This window comes from Oryctolagus cuniculus, chromosome 4, assembly GCF_964237555.1.
Source record: "Oryctolagus cuniculus chromosome 4, mOryCun1.1, whole genome shotgun sequence".
Classification (NCBI taxonomy): Eukaryota; Metazoa; Chordata; class Mammalia; order Lagomorpha; family Leporidae; genus Oryctolagus; species Oryctolagus cuniculus.
Window position 1 is genome coordinate 83,940,577 of NC_091435.1, and position 18,543 is coordinate 83,959,119.

The 18,543-nt window shown below is 56.8% G+C and overlaps 1 protein-coding gene across 5 annotated transcripts in view; it reads right to left on the bottom strand.

Moving 5' to 3' along the window:
- BDH1 (3-hydroxybutyrate dehydrogenase 1) overlaps positions 1-18,543 on the bottom strand; it is a 37,070-nt gene that overhangs the window by 3,210 nt on the left and 15,317 nt on the right. For all 5 annotated transcript variants that reach the window (XM_051818943.2, XM_051818941.2, XM_051818945.2 and 2 more), the window contains exons 3-5: positions 12,677-12,749; positions 11,885-11,995; positions 4,160-4,301 (exon numbers count right to left, since the gene is read on the bottom strand). In XM_051818943.2, the coding sequence (XP_051674903.1) occupies positions 4,160-4,301; positions 11,885-11,995; positions 12,677-12,749 (326 nt within the window). The remainder of the gene's footprint in view (positions 1-4,159; positions 4,302-11,884; positions 11,996-12,676; positions 12,750-18,543) is intronic.

Here is an 18,543-nt window from a genome sequence, read left to right on the forward strand (position 1 = left end):
ACCAGGGACCTCACCGTGGACATTCACGACGTGACGGGCCACCCACGACAACACCTGCCCTCTCCCAACGGGCTCCTGTGTTCTCTGCATCTCGCAGAAGCCGCCCTGCACTCTGCCTGGCCAGTGCTCCACCCGTCACCAACCTTGCCCCTGGCTCCTTCTCTCCGAGGCTGTACACATCAGGCGCTTAATCAGTGCATAGTATGTGGCAGGCTGTCTCTAAATACTGCATCTCCCTGCCTAACAGACCCTCCTCCAGCTGTCTGCCCTGCTCCCTCCACAGCAGGTGCACACCCTCTCCACTCGCCATCCCCCCCCCACCCCCCATCCTGGGCACCCAGCTCTGCTGCTGACCCCCACCCTGCACTCCTCGGGGTCTCTGGGCCGCTGCCTGCTGAGGACCCTGCCCCCCAGCCTTCACCGTCCTCAGCCTCCCTCAGCATGAACACTACAAACGGCCCGTGACACTGTCTCCTCCCTGAAGCCGTCCTCCACCTGCCTCCGCTGGGACAGGTGCACCCAGGGTTCTGCCCTGGGTCTGCTTCTTCCGTGTTGTGAAGCAGCTACATGCGCTTTACGCTTCTGGACTTTTCTAGCTCCTATATGTTTGGCTCATATGAGACAGCATCGCATGATCTAACATGCACACAATCCTTTTTACCTCCTGCAAACAGGACAATGGCATCTGACACGACCACTCAGCGAAGTGCCACCTTGACCTGGGACTTGACAGCAGCGACAGCTCATGGACCAGCAGCTCTCTGTCCCCACTAAGTCCACTGCAGCATTCCTGCGGGCCTTGGTGACAGAGGTCTCCCTGAGCAGCCTCGGCGTCACCTCCATTCCTGCAGGCAGTCAGGGCGCTCGTCCAACCCCAGTCTCCTCCTGCTGACCCCCAGTCCAGCCTCACATCCAGCCCCCAGGCTGCCCACATCTGCTGCTCTGTCTCTGGCTGCCCCGGACCCCTCCAGCTCCCTCATTGCTCCTCCACCTGAGCAGGCATGGGGAGAGTTAACAATGCTGACCAAAAAAAAAAAAAAAAAAAAATTAATGGCTGGCGCCGCGGCTCACTAGGCTAATCCTCCACCTTGCTGCGCCGGCACACCAGGTTCTAGTCCTGGTTGCTCCTCTTCCAGGCCAGCTCTCTGCTGTGGCCCGGGAGTGCAGTGGAGGATGGCCCAAGTACTTGGGCCCTGCACCACATGGGAGACCAGGATAAGTACCTGGCTCCTGGCTTCGGATCAGCGCGGTGCGCTGGCCACAGCGTTCTGGCCGCGGTGGCCACTGGAGGGTGAACCAACGGCAAAGGAAGATCTTTCTCTCTGTCTCTCTCTCACTGTCCACTCTGCCTGTCAAAAAAAAAAACAAAAAAAAAAAAACAAAACAATGCTGACAGACCAGGATGACAGCCGCCCCGCCCTGAGCTAAGTACACCTCAACTCCCAGCCAACTATTAAGTGTTTGCTAAATGGCCCTGGGGCCCCTGCAGATGGGACGGCTGGGACTTGGACCATGTCTGTGTGGCAGCATGCTTAGCCCATGCTGCGAGGGCGCCCTGGGCTGGGTCCTGAGAGTCCCTTCTTCCCTCCTGTCTCCACTTGCATTGGCTTGGGTCCTCGTCACCTTGCTCACCCAGCCTGCAGACCGGGGCTCTCTCCCCAACCCAGGAGTCCTCAGCTAGCCCCCCCCCCCAGTACTCTTGCGCATGCGCCTCGCTCGCTCCGCCCTCTCCAAGTCTGACCCTCCTGACGTGGAAGCCCTCCCGCCTCTCCTGTAACCCCCCCCCCCCACACACACACCCGACCCCTCAGCCTGAGGGCAGCCTGTGTCAGAATTCCACCCAGGCTCCTGCAGTGCTGGGATCTAGGAGAGCACTGGAGGGCTGGCAGAGCACTGTGTCCACTTCGCGGACAAGCAAGCTAAGGCCCACACAGGTGCAGGTTCAGGTTCAAGCTCACACTTCAATTAAGAGGCAAAGCCCAGAGTAACCCCAGCCTTCGCAAAAGCAGATGGAGGGTGCCTATGACTCAGGGTCTCCCCCATCTACCATATAATGCCCACAACGCCACCCTGCTCCTCAGGGGTCGTGTCCCAGCGCCGCAGACTTCCACTTGGCCGGTATTCAACCGCCTCCCCGGGTCACGCCCCTTTAGGCGCTCAGCAGGCACCCAATGTTGGCTGGCCAACTGATAAAGCCACGGGGTGCCAGGATCAGGCCGTGCCCACAGCTGCCTGCAGCCGCCCACGCAGCTTTCCCGGGGCGGGGTGAGGAGGGCGGTCACGGGCTCCAGATGTCCAGGCCCTCGGAGTCCCGCTGTGGGAAGGCGGCTGTGGCACAGGCCCAGCTGCTCTCATCACACAAGCCCTTCATCCCACCCCCTGGGCTGGATCCTCAGGCTCGGGAAGCAACGGTTCCCCCCAGCCACGGCGCAGGGCAGCCGACCGGCTCTCAGGAGGCGCCCCGCGGCCAGGAGCAAGGAGCGGGCAGCGCCCCCTGCCGCCAGGATCCGGTCCGCACGCGCCGTGCTGAGGACTCTGCGAGGGCGCCATCTGGCGTTCACAGCCAGCATCTCCCGAGACCGCGGGAATCTGCGAGGCGTCTCCGGGAAAACCACAGCTCCGAGGCTCGGATGAGGGCAGGGGGCAGGGAGGAAGGGCACGCAGCCCCGTGTCTGACGGGTTTCTTTTCTTTCTCAGACCTAAAAAAGTGTCCAGATCTTTCCCACAGACTGCAGTGTTGGCTACGTCAGGTGGGGGTGAGCTGTTGCAAGCCCTCCCTGGAACGCGCCGGGGGACACAGCGCCGGGGAGAACTTTGCATCAAGGCTGGCGCTGGGCCTTGAGCCGCCCCGCAGGGCAGGGGGCTCTCCGTGTGGCCCGGGGCTGCGGGCAGCTCCATCTGTGGCGGGGACCAGGAGCACGGCCCTGAGCAGCGCCGGCGAGGACGGTGCCCCTCCCAGGGCCGTGCGCGGCCGCTCCCTCGCCGCGGCCAGTGAGGAGGCGGCTTCCCGGCGCCGCGTGCTGCTCCCCCCGCCGATGCCCGCGGATCACCCCGGTGGGACTCCGCCCGCCTTTCCCGAGTGGGACCCGCACGCCGGCCCGCCTGTTAATTATGAAGCAGATGTCCCGCGAGGCCTGCGGCGCGCCGAGGGCCCGGGCGGGGGCGGCCCAGACCAAGCAGGGGTTGGGTCCGCGACAGGGGCTTGGAGACCCTGGCGTTTCAGCCTCGCTCAGCACGGAGAGCCCCGCTCAGGCGCAGGACGTCTGCCTTACTCCCTGCCCACCCCACCCCCAGCGGCTTAGGAGAGCTGGCCCCTGCAGATGTACAACAGAGCCCCTCTCCCCAAGCACCCCACGGCTGAACTGGGGGGGCCCTTGAGTCCTTAGCAACAAGAACCTCCTGCAGCATCCACTCCGCTGGCGCTGGCCCCTAAACCTCCTGTTCGGTTTAGCTTCTGGACCGCTGGCCCCAGCTTCGCCCATGGAGTCCCTCCCCCACTCCCAGCCTCGCCTCCCAGGGGCACCTGGTCTCCACCAGGGGGCCCCATGGGCACTAGGGCACGCAGGGTGGATACCTCTTGCCCTCCCATCTGAGCCACTGAGTCCCGCTATGATGGGCTCCTCCCCCTGTCCTCACCCCTGACCCCTCCTCTTTCCCAATGCCCACCTTAGGCCACAACTCTTGGATTCACACTCCCGCACGGAACGGTGCCATATGTGGCCTCTGCAGTCCCCAGAGTGAGCTCACGTCCAGCCAGCCCATTCCACTCAGGGCAGCCCCTGCAGGGGCTCCCTCGCTCGGCACCCAAGGCCTGGCCCACCTCCCTCTCCCCTCTCCACTAACCCTGAATGAGACCCAAACCTGTCCCAGCCAACAGAGCTGCTCCCACGGCTGTCCACGCTCCACTGCGCCGGGAACCACCTTGCCCGGTCTCTGCCACACTGACCGGCTTCCCACCCCACCCCCAAGGCTGCACCAAACCCTGTCTCGTGCTGCCCTGCCTCTCAGCGCACTGCTCCCTGATGGAGAACCCCCCCCCCACATACCGCAACTCAACCCCGGGGTCCACAAGAGCCTGTGGGCAGCATGGCGGCCAACGGAGTGGCCTCCGGGAAGGGTCCCTCCACACAGCCCCGCGCCCGCCCCCGCGGCCCCTGACCTTTCTCAGGGTCCTTCAGGCCCGCGCGCACCACCTCCACCGCTTTCTCCACCTCCTCGCTGCTGCAGACATTGAGCTGGACGGTCCGCAGCCGGTCGCTGTTCAAGCTGTCCAGCTCCTTGGCCCCAGCATCCCCCTTGTCCTGGGGAGGAAAAGAGTCTGTGTCATCATGCCGAGGGAGACGAGGAAAGAGGGACGCTGCCGAGCAGCCCCAAGGCCCTGCAAAGCCTCAGGCTGTGGATGCCCCTGGGCGGTGAGGACACATCCAGCACCAAGCACAGTGCCACGGCCACACCAGGAGTAGGGCAGAGACCTTGTCCCCCAGGCCTCAATGACAGGAACATGCGGTTCTCAGACAACAGGGAGGGGACGCTGGGGCCTAGAGCACGTGCCCGTTGCTGCCCCTGTGGGTACAGAAGCCCCAGCTGGCCAGATGCTTCGAGTTTTAAGCTGGTGTTGGCAACTTTTCACATTAAAAATAAAAACAGAAATGAAAAAAACCAAAACCAGTGTGTGGGCCAAAGTGCGTCCACGGGCCACATATGACCAGCAGGCTGCCAGCTGGCCACCTCTGTTCTCAGCCCAGGGCTTGGCGAGAGGCCAGAGCCTGCCTCTAAGTTCCAGTTCAGACCTTAGCACGGCTCTGTGCACCCATGTGTGTCCCTTTCACAGGTGCTGGTTTTTGGTTTTTTTTTTTTTTTCTGGCTGTAATGTAAGTACCCCACCCCCGGGGCCAGCCCTTGCAGATTCCTGGAATAAGGAAGTAAGCTTTTAAGAAACCTGTTTAACCACAGAGCGCAACTCGACTTCAGGTTTCACTGAACGTGAGAACTGCGTCTCTTGCGTGGCAATGGTTTCTCAGCCCTCTTTCATGGTCCCCGCTGCGCTGGGCACTGACGTCCAAACACCCCGCTGAAGGCGGAAGGGACACACACGGAGGGGCTGGAGCAAAGCAGTGACAGCTGAGGACGTGAAAAGAGGGGCCCTGGGGGTCGGGGCGCTTCCCGGAAGAGGCCACAGAAAGCCATCTGTTGCAGGCAGTGCAAAGACCTAGGAGCGGTGGATGCGAGGCTAGGAGGTGGGCAGGCGTCCGCTGGGGGGCACTGCTGAGCCGCCGGAGGGTTCTAATGAAGCGCCGACTTGGTTAGTTGAGTGTTGGCTAAGAGGGGTGCTATGCTGTGCCAAGCCCCCGATGGCCTTATCTCCTTGGCCCTCCTTTCTCGAGGCAGGGCTTGCTATGACACTTCATCCCAGTCTCTGACACAGGTTTTTATTTTTATTTCCCCCACAACAGGAATGAGCTACGTTTGATGTGAAAATTAAACTCTGCCAGTCGTAATTTAATTGGAAGCAATTTTTTTCTGAGCGGTGTCTGCAATCCTGATGTCTCCTCCGAGAGGGCTGGAGTGGCTGCCAGGGAATGCAGTGCCAGAGAAAAGCTTACTCTGCAGCCCGCAGTGCAAGCAACTGGCAGTGAGGCCAACAGCCCGGCACGGGCAAGCGTGGGGAGCTCAGGATGGGCGGCGTCTGTCAGGGGTGGGGCTGAGCTCCGGAAGTGGTTTGACTAGAAGGGCCCTGGTCCCAGGACTGGAGACGGCACCCTGCAGCATCACAGGGACGCAGGAGGAGGGGGTGAAGGGGCCGGGCCGGTGGGGGCCCTTGCACTGTGGAGGACTGGTCCGGAGAGAAGACTTGGGGGCGGGGTGGACATGGCTGTGGGGGCCAACTCATTCCATGAGAGCAGACCGAGGGCCAAGACGTCAAGTCCAACTCAAAGTGAGGAGCGACTGTCACAGTCTGGAGATGATATGGACCAGTTGGAATGTGTTCAGACAATGAGTAACGGGTGGTGGGATGCCGGTGGGGCACAGAGCAAAGACAGTCCAGGCATCACATGGGAAGTGGGCTGATCTCCCCATACCCTCCCTTCCATCCCTAAACTGTCATCCTCACTCATGGGCTTCCCACGAAAGGGCTCCAGCCAGCTCTTTAGAGAAGCCTCTGTGCAGCTGGGCACCAGGAGTGCCAGGTCCCCCTAGACCACCTCTGCGCACTGTGGGTGTCAGGTTTGGCCCTCAATTCTCCTGGGCAGCAGAGGGGTTGGTGCTGTGGAGCAGCAGGTTAAGCTGCCACCTGTGATGCCAGTGCCCTATGTGAGTGCTGGTTCAAGTCCTGGCTGCTCCACTTTCCATTCAGCTCCCTGATAATGTGCCTGAGAAAGCAGCAGAAGATGGCCCTAGTATGTGGGCGGCTACCACGCACATGGGAGACCCTGATGGAATACCTGGCTCTTGGCTTTGGCCTGACCCAGCCCTAGGCATTGAGGCCATTTGGAGAGTGAACCAGCAGATGGAAGATCTCCCCCTATCTCTCCCTCTCTCTCTAACTCTGCCTTTCAAATAAATAAATCATATACACACATACACATTTGTAAAATATAAAACTACCCTGTACTTTACAGTCACACCGACAGGGACAGAATGTCTGTTTGCCACACCCCAGCTTCCCAACCACCTGTAACCTGGCCTGTGGCTGCAGACTGTGGTGGCCTAAGCCCTTAGGGCTCTGCCTGTCCTTGGGCTAAGACCATGCTGTCCAGGTCACCTCCTCTCCACCCCCTCAACTGGCTCCAGGGTTTCTGGGGTCCACTCTGCAGGTCTCTGGGCCTGCTGTTCGGCACAAGCTTTCAAATCCTGCCGTGCTGATGCCTGTGTAACTTTATTATTTGTAAAGTTAATTTATTTATCTATTTGAAAGGCAGAGAGACTGCTGGTTCACCCCCCAAATGCAACAGCTGGGGTGGGTCAGGCTGAAGCCAGGAGCCCAGAACTCATCTCAAGTCTCCCATGTGGGTTAGCAGGGACCAAGGTACTTGAGCCATCATCTGCTTCCTCCCAGGGTTCACATTAGCAGGAAGCTGGAATTGGAAGCAGAGCCAGAACTCGAACCCAGATACTCTGATATGGGACGTGGCGTGCAAGGTGCTGCGCCAAACTCTCGCCCCTGCTGGGTTATGGACAAGCCCACTTCTTCCTCTCCCTGGTCTCCCCACCCTGGATGCAATCTCAGGCGAGCCTTGCAGCATTCCCACTCATTCTGTCGACAGAGTTTCTTCCGGCATCAAGCATCTGCTAAGTCAGCTGAGGCTGGACTGAAAACCCAAACTCGCAAACTTGCACCCAATGTCAAGCTTGCCCCACACAGGCCTGCCCCCAGAGCATGGTTTCCCACCACTTTCCAGCTGCCCTCCTCTCTGATTTCTTCCTGTGACCCCTCCAAGCTACATCTGGATGCCGCGAAGGAGGGGCAACAAACAACAGCCTCCCGAGGCTGGCTGTTGTCTGGTGTTGCTGCCTGAGAGGTGGCAGGAGCCCGGGAGCAGGCCCTTATTTCTCAGGGCACTTCTAAGATTCGGCAGGGGTCCTGCCATGGGACTCCTCCCACCTGGCACCATCTCCCTCAGCCCAGGCCTCAGCGACGTGCACTTCTGGCCAGCGCCGTGTGGTCTCACTCGATGATGACCGCAGGCAGCTCGCCCCGTAGTCCACACGGGGCCAGGATGCTGTGTCCCACTGGGGTAGAAGCACAGCCCTTCCCCTCTGCAGCTTCTGAGCTCTGTGTCCAGACGAGCCACTCAGCGTCATTCTCTAATGTAGGCATCGTATCCCGAGGCTCCAGACACCAGGCACACCTGGTGAGCTCTGCACGCCGTTCCCAGGAAGCCCACCGTTGACCTGAGATCAGAGGGAAATGCCATGGCCAGGGCTCTCCACCTCTCCTCCTCTCGTGTCCCAGTTTCTTACAGGTACTAAGACAGGTAAGGGGCAGCCCCTGGCAGAAAGGTTAGACAGCGTCCCAGCATGTTTTACCTGGCGGCCAGTGAGGCCCCCGGGTGCTTCTTATCACACATTAGAAGCACTGGGAAGAGAAGAGCAGGCCTGGGGTACTGTCACATTTCCAGGACGGGTAGGAGGAAGAGCTGGCAAAGGAGCTGGAGAAGAACCACGAGAGCGCGAAGTCACGGAACATAGCACTAGTGAGCAGGAGAGGGCCGGCTTGGTCCACAGCCGCTGCCGGGCCGATCTGATGCGGATGTCTGAGAAGTGGTCGAAGCGCCGGCTGGGCGCAGCGGTGCGCAGCGCCTGCCTGCTCTGCTCCTGCCTTCTTGTCCTAGCTCCCCCTCCCCCTCCCCCAGGGCGCTGGGCTTCAGGAACCTCAAACCACTAGCGTTGCCGGCTATGCCACCTCCACCCATCCCATGGGCCCTCCCGTTCATCCTTCTAGACAGGGAGGGGATGCTAGCCCCGTAAGTCATCCCCGTGTGGACGCAGATCTGCGCCTGCCCCTACTCTCAGCCACAGCGGCGTCCTGCTGCTCCTCAAACCACGGGGCCCACCCCTCTGTGCTTGGTGCTTGCCTGGACATCTGGGCATAAGAGCCCCGCTCCACCTTCCCAGCAATGTCCTTCTTCCCTCTTGAAAACTAAATATATACGCACCCCAACCCTTTCTTCTCCTCACCCCACAGAGAAGCAACATGCTATTCTTACTCCTCGTCTGCCTCTCCCAACCTCTGCCCTTGGAATAGAAAAGCTTTCATTCCCCTGTCATTGGCTGCATCTCCCAACAGTGGCTCATCACAGGTGCTCAACAAACCTTTGTTGAACAAGTGAACAGAGTGGGAGGGGCAGAGCCTGATCCTGTGCATTAGAAATGGGAGGGAACAATATGCAAATAGCCAGCAGAAACAACCCTCTGGGGCCGCTTTTCTACAAAGGGGAGTGGAGAAGGGGGAAGTAGCAACCCCAGGTTGCCCAGGTATGCAGGTCTGTTGCGAGTGGGGGTGTGCCAAAATGGTCCAGTAGGGGGAGCAGTTGATGTAAGAGCGTGGAGGCTTCTCCTGGATCCAAGTCTTTGAACTGGCCCAAAGCAATGAAATCAGAAGCCCGAGCTGCAACCCCGCGCACGGCTAACATCTCAGAACCAGGCTGGAAATCACGTCCCCTGGCACTTTACCCATAGTCTCTGGTGGCTCCGACGACTGTCTGATTTGGAGACACAAAGTGGAAGCACTCAAGAAGTGCTTCCACAACACAGCCTGCCAATGACCTTGTCTGGTACTTTCTTCAGAATCCCAGTCACCAGGTCGTAGAACCGCAGCTGTGAGAGAGGAAGGAGATCTCCGGTCCTGGCCTGTTATTGTAAGAGGAGACTGAGGGGCCGGTGCCGAGGCTCACTAGGCTAATCCTTGCCTGTGACGCTGGTACCCAGGGTTCTAGTCCCGGTTGGGGCACAAGATTCTGTCCCAGTTGCTCCTCTTCCAGTCCAGCTCTCTGCTGTGGCCTGGGAAGGCAGTGGAGGATGGCCTAAGTGCTTGGGCCCTGCACCTGCATGGGAGACCAGGAGGAAGCATCTGGCTCCTGCCTTTGGATTGGTGCAGCGCGCCGGCCGTAGTGGCCATTTGGGGGGTGAATCAACGGAAGGAAGACCTTTTTCTCTGTCTCTCTCTCTCTCACTGTCTAACTCTGCCTGTCGGAAAAAAAAAAAAAAAAAAAAAAAAAGAGGAGACTAAGGCCCAGAGAGAGGAGGTGCTGGTCCAATCCTGGGTTTGCGGCCAATCGGGGTCTGGAGCCCCAGGCTCTAACCCCCTCTCCAAGGCCCTCCTGGAGCTCTGGACAGCTTCTGCCTGCACTAGGGAGTCAAGGTGTGGTCCCCTGTGTTGCTGGCCAGATCAGCACAAGGGCACAGGTGCCACACACAGGTAGGGGATTTCAAAGGCTCCTGCCAGCATCTGGTGAGGCAGGTCCACATGGCGCAGAGAGCTCGACTCCAAGCACGCCACTCCCCACAGTTTCTTTCACGCCCTCTCACAGGACAGCCCTTCAGGGGGAGCAATGTAGCAGAGCTGCATAAAATCTGAGCCCAACTAGCCCTTTCTTAGCTACAAGGTTTTCCTAAGAATCATCAACAAAAACATACAAAGATGTGTAAAGCTACCCACTGCAATTTTGCTTCTAACGGCAAAAGTCACTGACACGTGCACAGCCACATTTAAGTGACCTGGGGGCCAGAGATTGGGAAGACCTCACTTTTCTACATCAAATACTTCTGTATTGTTTGAATTTCATAATTAAAAAGAAGAAAAAGGGCTGGAGTTGTGGCGCGACAGTTGAAGCCACTGCTTATGCTGCCTGCGTCTCATACTGGAGTGCCAGTTGGAGTCCCGGCTGCTCCACTTCCAATCCAGCTTCCTGCTAATGCACCTGAGAAGGTACTGGAAGATGACCCAAGTACCCGCATGTGGGAGACCAGGATGCAGCTCTTGGCTCCTGGCTTCAGCCTAGCCTAGAGCTGGCTGTTGCTGTCATTTGGGGAGTGAACCAGCAGTTGGAAGATCTCTCTCTCTTACTGTCTTTCCTTTTTTCTTTGCACTTTGTCTTTAAAGTAACCAAATAAATCTTAAAAAAAAAAAAAGTTCATTCTGATCTGGAATGATGTTCAGAGCATGGCAATGCAGAATACTTTATTATTTGTAATTGTTTATATTATTGAAAATTATTATTGTAAACATGTATTTATGGATTTACTTATTTGAAAGGCAGAGTGACAGGAAGAGAGAGGGAGAGACAGAGAGAGATCTTCCACCTGCTAGTTTGCTCTAAATGCCTGTAACAGGCTGAAGCCAGGATCTAGGGACTCTACCAGGTCTCCCACCTGCACAGGATGAACTCAAGTTCTTGAGCCATCATCTGCTGCCTCCCAGGTTGTGCACTAGCAGGGAGCTAGGTTGGAAGTGGAGGCAGGACTCAAGCCTCAGCATCCCAGTACAGATGCAGGCATTCCAAATGGCAGCTTAAGCACTGTGCCGTAAGGCCAGCCCCAGACAGACACTCTTTTAAAAACTGTTCAATCTGCTGCTATGGTTGAATCCATGAATGCATAACCCACAGAGCAGACTGTAGCTAGAAAATATGACACCATACTTTATTTACCCTCTGATCCAAGAGCAATCTCATTCTTAGCAATCTGTCCTAAAAATGAACCTCCAACAATACAAAAACACATCTGCCCATGGTTATCCTCCAGCACTTTATTGGTAATTGCAAAATACTAAAGACAACAAGACGTTCGTCCACAGGAGCAGCCTCCCGCCCTGCATTTCTCTCCACGTGCCTGACATTCCACCTGCTATGTCCCAAAGGAGCCTCACGCTTCCCGGCCCATGCCTGAGCCACTCCTTCTGTCCGACAGGTCACTTGTCCCAGTGTCCCTGGGACATTTATTATGTATTCTCCATGGTCCAGGACAAGTGTCACCTGCTCTGTTACCCTGGGATCCAACCCTTCCTCTGCGCACGCCCTAGTCCTGACACATTCCTGAGTCCTCTTCACGCTAAGCCCTCAGCTGTGTCTATGCATGGCTGTTTCCCCACAGAGGGAGGGCTCCGTTCTACCACAGCACTACCAAAGCATCCAGCAGATCATTAGTGACTGACAAGCAAATAACAAATGGATGGATGGATGGATGGAGGGAAGGATGAAGGAAGGAAGGAGGAAGGGAGGGGAGGCGGGAAGACATGAAGAACAAGTGAGACTGAAGCCACAGGGAGAGGTACAGGCTGTTTTGAGCAACATACGGGCCAGTTATTGGGCAAGCAATTGTTAAAGAACCGCCAGACGCCCACTGCCTGGACGCACAGTGGCAGTGGGGAGGAGCCAGGCCTTACCTTCAGCAAGCAGCCTGCGAACACGAGGAAGCCTTTGGAATGCAGATGCTTGGCCAAGGAGAACCCGAATCCAGAGTCACAGCCCGTGACCAGGACAGCTTTGCTGCCAGCCTGTGCAGGAGGTCAGAGCCCAGGTTAGGCGCCCACAGTCCTGACGCAGGGTGAGTGGGCTCCCTGCCCATGACAGCACCAGGTAGCCCTCCCCGCCCACTCCTGCTGTGTGGGGCAGCTCCACGGTGCACTGGAAAAAGCCTGGACTCGGAATCAGCACTCGGACGTCATCCAGCAGTGTCACCGGGAGAGAGGACTTCTGCTGCCTGGGTGTCACCTTCCCCATCTACGCTCACCACGGCCATTGCGGTCGTCACCATCTTCATCATCCAAGTTAACGTGTATGGGGCACAGTACTCACCTTACACCAGGCTCCCGGTATGAACTATTCTGACTGCATCCTCTCGTAACTCCGTGGTGAGTGTGATTATCATACCATGGCACCGTGATGGAGCTGGACTTGAACCAGGGCTGAGAGAGCCCAGATTCCAAACTCTTAACCCCCCGCTCTCCAGGACAGGGTGGGGTTCTGGCTCCCATCAGGCCTCGGCTGCGGCCTTCCCGGGTGGAGGGGCCGAATGCTTTACCGCAGCCTCCCACAGGCATGCGGTGGGCAGGCTCGTTACCCGTGGAGGCGCTTTGGTGGAGGGTGGGTGAGAAGCCCCAAAGCTCTGCTCTGATGGGGCTCGGGGCCCAGGGGTTCTGAGCATCTGGTTTCCAGGTGGCTGGGCGTCCACTCACCGGGTCCACGTTGCTGGCGTATGTCCGACGGCCAACCAGGGGGAAGGAAGCAGAGCAAGACAGGAGAGTGTGCCTGCAAGAGAAATGGCAGCCCAACGTGGGGCTGGGCTCTCACCCGGGGCCAGTCCTCGAGCAGGAGCGACACAGAGGCCCCTGAGTCTCCACTCAGCCTGAAGCAGCGCTGATCGTGTCCCCAGCCCGGGTGCCAGAGTCACCTTAGTGGCCTGCTGAGCAAGCAGACTGGGTGCTAGGCCGGAAGGAGGAGCTGGCACCTGTGTGGCCAACTTAGCCACTGAACAAGAGGAACCTTGCCGAAGACAAAGCCAGCCCGGAAGCTACTTTTGTTGGGAGCGCCTGTTGAAACCTGACCACCTGGGCTGGGAACTTGGTTAGGACGCCTGCTTCTCACATCAGCGTGTCTGGGTTAGAGCTCCAGCTCCAGCTCCAGCTTCCTGCTAATTCACCTGCTGGGAGGCAGTGCTGATGCTCAAGTAACCGGCTTCCTGCTACCCACGTGCGAGACCGGAATTGAGTTCTAGGCCACTGGAGAATCTGGGGAGTGGAACAGTGGACAGGAACGTGAGCTCCCTCTCACTCTCTTTCTCTCCCTCTCTGTGTGTAACTCTTTCTATGTCTCCCAAATAAGTAAAAAAAAAAAATTTTTTTTAAACTATTGCTTCTCAGGCTTTTGACTAAAAATTTTTTTTTTTTTTTTTTTTTTTTGACAGGCAGAGTGGACAGTGAGAGAGAGAGACAGAGAGAAAGGTCTTCCTTTTACCGTTGGTTCACCCTCCAATGGCCGCCGCGGCTGGCGTGCTGCGGCTGGCGCACCGCGCTGATCCGATGGCAGGAGCCAGGAGCCAGGTGCTTTTCCTGGTCTCCCATGGGGTGCAGGGCCCAAGCACCTGGGCCATCCTCCACTGCACTCCCTGGCCATAGCAGAGAGCTGGCCTGGAAGAGGGGCAACCGGGACAGAATCCGGCGCCCCGACCGGGACTAGAACCCGGTGTGCTGGCGCCGCAAGGCGGAGGATTAGCCTAGTGAGCCGCGGCGCCGGCCCTTGACTAAAAAATTTTAAGAACTTGACTGTCTTATGTCCCACTCCAATAAAGCTCCATTTTTCCCCTTTCCAAAGTGATACAAATAGGTAATGTTTCAGACTAATTCAAGTGTGGACTCTTTGCAGAAATACAGCTTTGCTAAAGCTGTCTGCAAATTCAAGGTCTTAACCCTCAGCAGGTTTAATGCTGCTTCCTGATAAGTTATTTTAATTAAATGTTTTATCTTGAAAGACTTGCAGCTTTACATACAGTGAAGAAATAACAGAGAGATGCCAGGAACTTCTGCCCAGTTTCCACAATGGTGGCATCTTGCCACACCAGGATACTGACACTGGATCAGTAAAAATCCGGGTCATTTCCATCTCCACGAGGTCCTTCATGTCACCCTTCCATAGCTACAGCTTCCTCCTTCCCCAGCACACCCCCTTCAACCACCAGTCTGTTCTCTGTCTCAATCATTTTGTCATTTTGGGGCGGGCATCGTAGCATAGTAGGTTAAGCCTCTGCCTGCGATGCCAGCATCCAATATGAGCGCTGGTTCGACACCCATGAGGCTGCCCGGTGGGGCGGGGGCCCGGGCCCCTCAGACATGGGCAGACTGTCCTTCACAAGCAGGCTGCCAGCTGTGGCTGGAAAGCCTACCTCCAGACCAGCATCTCCCTACTAGTAGCTTCCTGTGCTGTGTGTGTGACCTGGTGGCTTTAAATCCCACCTCCAGGTGGGTGCTCTTTCACCCAGAGCTGGCAGGGGAAGGGGCTGAGCCCCTGGGGAGAGTCCACCGGCTCCAGAAGATCCAGGCTGTCTTGTGTGACCCTTGCCGCTTTAAATCATGCCTTCAGGTTAGTTGCAATAATCCACCCAGAGCTAGTAGAGGGGGCTGAGCCCCTGAGCGGGAGACAGGCCGTCTCCAGGAGGCCCCCGCTATCTCCATGAGCTGCACCCAATCAACATACAGTGCGTGAAATCCCCGTCCAATGGGCTCCCCCACAGAATGACCCAGTGAAAGAAACAGTAACGCCTTCAAAACCCGGACACTCCCTCAAAGCCAGTGTCCCGCTCGGGCGCTCTGCCTGCTCTCCTCTCAGACCAGATGCTTTCGGTCGCTTGCCAATCAAATAAAAGTTTCTTTTCTAATAAAAGTTTCTGCCTCTTTGCAAATTATTTCCCAAATTTTTCTTTTTTCTTTTTAAATTTGACAGTGAGAGAGAGACAGAAAGGTCTTCCCTCCATTGGTTCACTCCCCAAATGGCCACAACGGCTGCCGCTGCACTGATCCGAAGCCAGGAGCCAGGTGCTTCTCCTGGTCTCCCATGGGGGTGCAGGGCCCAAGCACCTGGGCCATCCTCCACTGCCCTCCCAGGCCACAACAGAGAGCTGGACTGGAAGACGAGCCACCAGGACTAGAACCCCGGCGCCCATATGGGATGTTGGCGCCGCAGGTGTAGGATTAACCAAGTGAGCCACGGCACCAGCCCCACCAAATTTTTATTTCTATACTAAGCTAAGGAAAAGAACCCACAAGACTTTCTCCAGTAACCGCCCTTCCTTCCATGACCGATAACAATCCAGCTACTCCACTTCCAATCCAGCTCCCTGCTAATGGCCTGGGAAAGCAGTGGAGGATGGCCCAAGTCCTTGGGCCCCTGAACCCATGTGAGAGACCTGGAAGAAGCTCCAGGCTCCTGGCTTTGGCCTGTCCTGTTGAAACCATTTGGGGAGTGAACCAGTGGATGGAAGATCTCTTCCCCACCCCCAGCTCCCCTGTAACTCTGGTTTTCAAATAAATTTTTTAAAAATCTCTAAAAAACAAAACAAAACAAAAAAAACCCTATTGTGTCATTTCAACAATGTTTTATTAATGGAATCACCCCTTAGATGAACAGAATGCAACCTTTGGGACGAATTTTTCATTCAACACAAATCTCTGCTAAAACAAAATGCTGTTGGCGGGTGGCCTGCAAACAACAGAGATGTGCTTCCAACAGTTCTGGAGGCCGGGCAGCCCACAGTCAAGGCAGCAGCAGGCTGTGCCGGGGGAGGGCCCGCTTCCTCCCCAGACAGCTGTCGCAGGCCTCGCACAGCGGGAGGCTGACGGAAGGGTCCACCTTCATGACCTAATCATCTGCCAAAACCCCACTTCCTATGCTGTTACCTTGGGAGTTAGGATTTCCACACACGAGATCCAGGGCAAACATTCGACCACAGCATCGTCTGAATATCCTCGTCGGTAAAATGCCCTTCATATTTTACAGGTACTCCGGCGAGTGCGGGAGGGAAGAGCAAGAATGGGGCAAGGGAAGACACAGACGCAACAAAAAACAACAGCCCAGGTGACAGGTGCGCCAGGGATCAAGACATGGGTTGACTATCTCTTATCTGAAATGCTTGGGACCAGAAGTGCTTCAGACTTCAGAGGCTTTCAAATTTTGGAATATTTGTATACACATAACGAGATATGCTGGCAACGGGACCCAAATCCAAACACAGAATTCACGTGTGCTACATATGTATCCTGTACGTGGAGCCTGAAGGTAACTCCATACGTATTTGAAGGCGCCTGTATTTTGACTGTAACCACCAGCCTTGCAATGCTCCATTGTGGCGGCACATCCATGCTCAAAATGTCTCAGATGTCAGCTTTTCAGATTAGGAATGCTCAGCTGGTACTACTTTCTATTTTTGTATATATTTGAGATTTTTCATAAAATTATTAAAAAAAAAATCACAGGCAGGCTTTCTAAACTATTCCCATGGCTAGCCTCACTTCTGACCGATTAAATCAGAATCCCCAGAGAGATGGGTTTTTTCTCCCTACTCTGCTCATCTATGCACATAGACTTAGAAACTGCCACCGCAGGAGACAAAAGACTCTTCCCCCAGGGGTCTCCCTGTGAGGCCTCTGGATTGCCAAAGCCCTAGCATCACTGGGGACACAGCTTGGCTGGGGCAGACACTGCTGCTTCCCTGCCTGTACCCACTCTTCTCTTCCTCCTCACTAGTAAAATCTACTTCCTTCCTTCGTGGTCACATGACAACCCATTCCCAACACGGTGCAGGCAGAGGCCTGCCACGGCTGCAGGCCAGCTTGCTTCCCAGATGTGGTGCTGCTCCTTCCTCCCGTTGCTTCGTCTCTTCCTGGAAGCTGGTGGGGTTGGTGAGTCATGGCACCCCCAGGGCGACAGAAAGCAACGAGGAGCCTGCGTTCCCTGAAGCCACATCTGCTCGCACTTGCGGAGGTTCCACCTACTCTTAGTGTGACACAGTCCTAACGGCCCCACTGACGCTACCCGGGCCTCCCAGGCTGAGAGTGCCCCTGAGGGTTACAGTCAAACCTCAAACTACAGGATAGTGCATATTTCCATGGAGGGTCTGCCCAAGGCTTGGACACTGTCAGCTCCGCCAGGCCCACAGTGGGCCTCAGGACAGTCAGCACCTGTCTGGCGGGTGCAGTCCCCAAGGTGTGGCGCCAGATTGGGAGGACAAGCAGAAGCCAATGGGGCAGAAGGGCTTCTCCCCACCCTGGCTTCCTCCCCATCTTACCAATCCCCATCGTGAGATATTGAGAGGGCGGAAAATTAATGCCACCATGGCATTTGCAGGTGGAACGTTTGGGAGGTGACTAGGGTGAGATGAGGTCCTCGGCACAGGGCCCTATAACTATACAGCTAGAGGGAGCAGGGGATATCAATGCCCACGCTCCCAGTCTGTGATGCCCCGCACCACCTCGGAACTCCGCCAGCAAGACCATAGCTAGGTGCAGGTCTTAACCCGGGAGCAGACACTTGAGCCCAAATAAGCCTCTGTTTCTCTGCAGGTGGCCCAGGCATTTCATTAGAGTAACAAAATCTGAGATAAGCCTGTGGCTGCCAAAAGGAGTCATGTGAGCCTGGGCCCAGCTGGGCACCAGAGGTGCAACCACGACCCCAGGAGGGAGAGTTCCCGGGGTGCCGGAGGCATTCGAGAAATGCAGACACAGCTAGGAATTCAAACTCTGAGGGCTGTGCAGAACCAGTTAGCGGAGCTTATCGGGTGCTGGGCAGGCCGGGGGCACAAGGCCCGAGCCTGGAGCCATGTGACCAGCGCTGGGCGCCATGCTCAGGGCACCACAACTCAAGAAGGGGCGCCAGCCAAATGGAGACCCTCGCTGGGGTGCCGCACCCGGATGCTGTGAGGAAAGCACGGGAGACAAGGCAGGAAAACATGCGTAGACGGCACGCGGGGGCCCGGTGTGGCCTGGGAGAAGGGAGCGTGAACTCAGCGGCCGTCACAGGAGGAAAGATGCCTGCTGCACGGAGCCCTGCCAGACAGGAGGCCACGGGGGCAGGGCCGACCTTGCCAGCGCTGGACACGGACAGAGGCTGGAAGGCCACTTGGTACGAATGGACCAGAGTGTGAGGCTCTTTCCAGCTGAGACTGACTCCAGCAAAACCATCAAGCCAAGGCCTCCCCCACCACTGAGCCCTCTGATCTGGTTCCTTCGCGGGAATCACGCACATGCTGGCCTCAGTCTGTGCTGGGGCATCCCGCCCTGGCCTCTGCGGGCACCTTCTCCCTGCTGACGTGTAACGTGCTCGGCCCCTCCGTGATCCAACGACCCAGCATGTGACAGCCCTTCTGTCCCCTCAGATGGGTCAGAAGCTGACGGATGCTCCACTTCTCTTGAAGTTGGAGGCAAAACCTCTGCAAAAGTACTTTAGCTTCCTTTGGGATTTTCTCCTCTATTAAAAAATAATCTCTAGAAATCTCTAAGAACCTCTTTTGAGACTGATTTGCCCATTTTCATGGCACATTCGCTGCAAAGAAAAG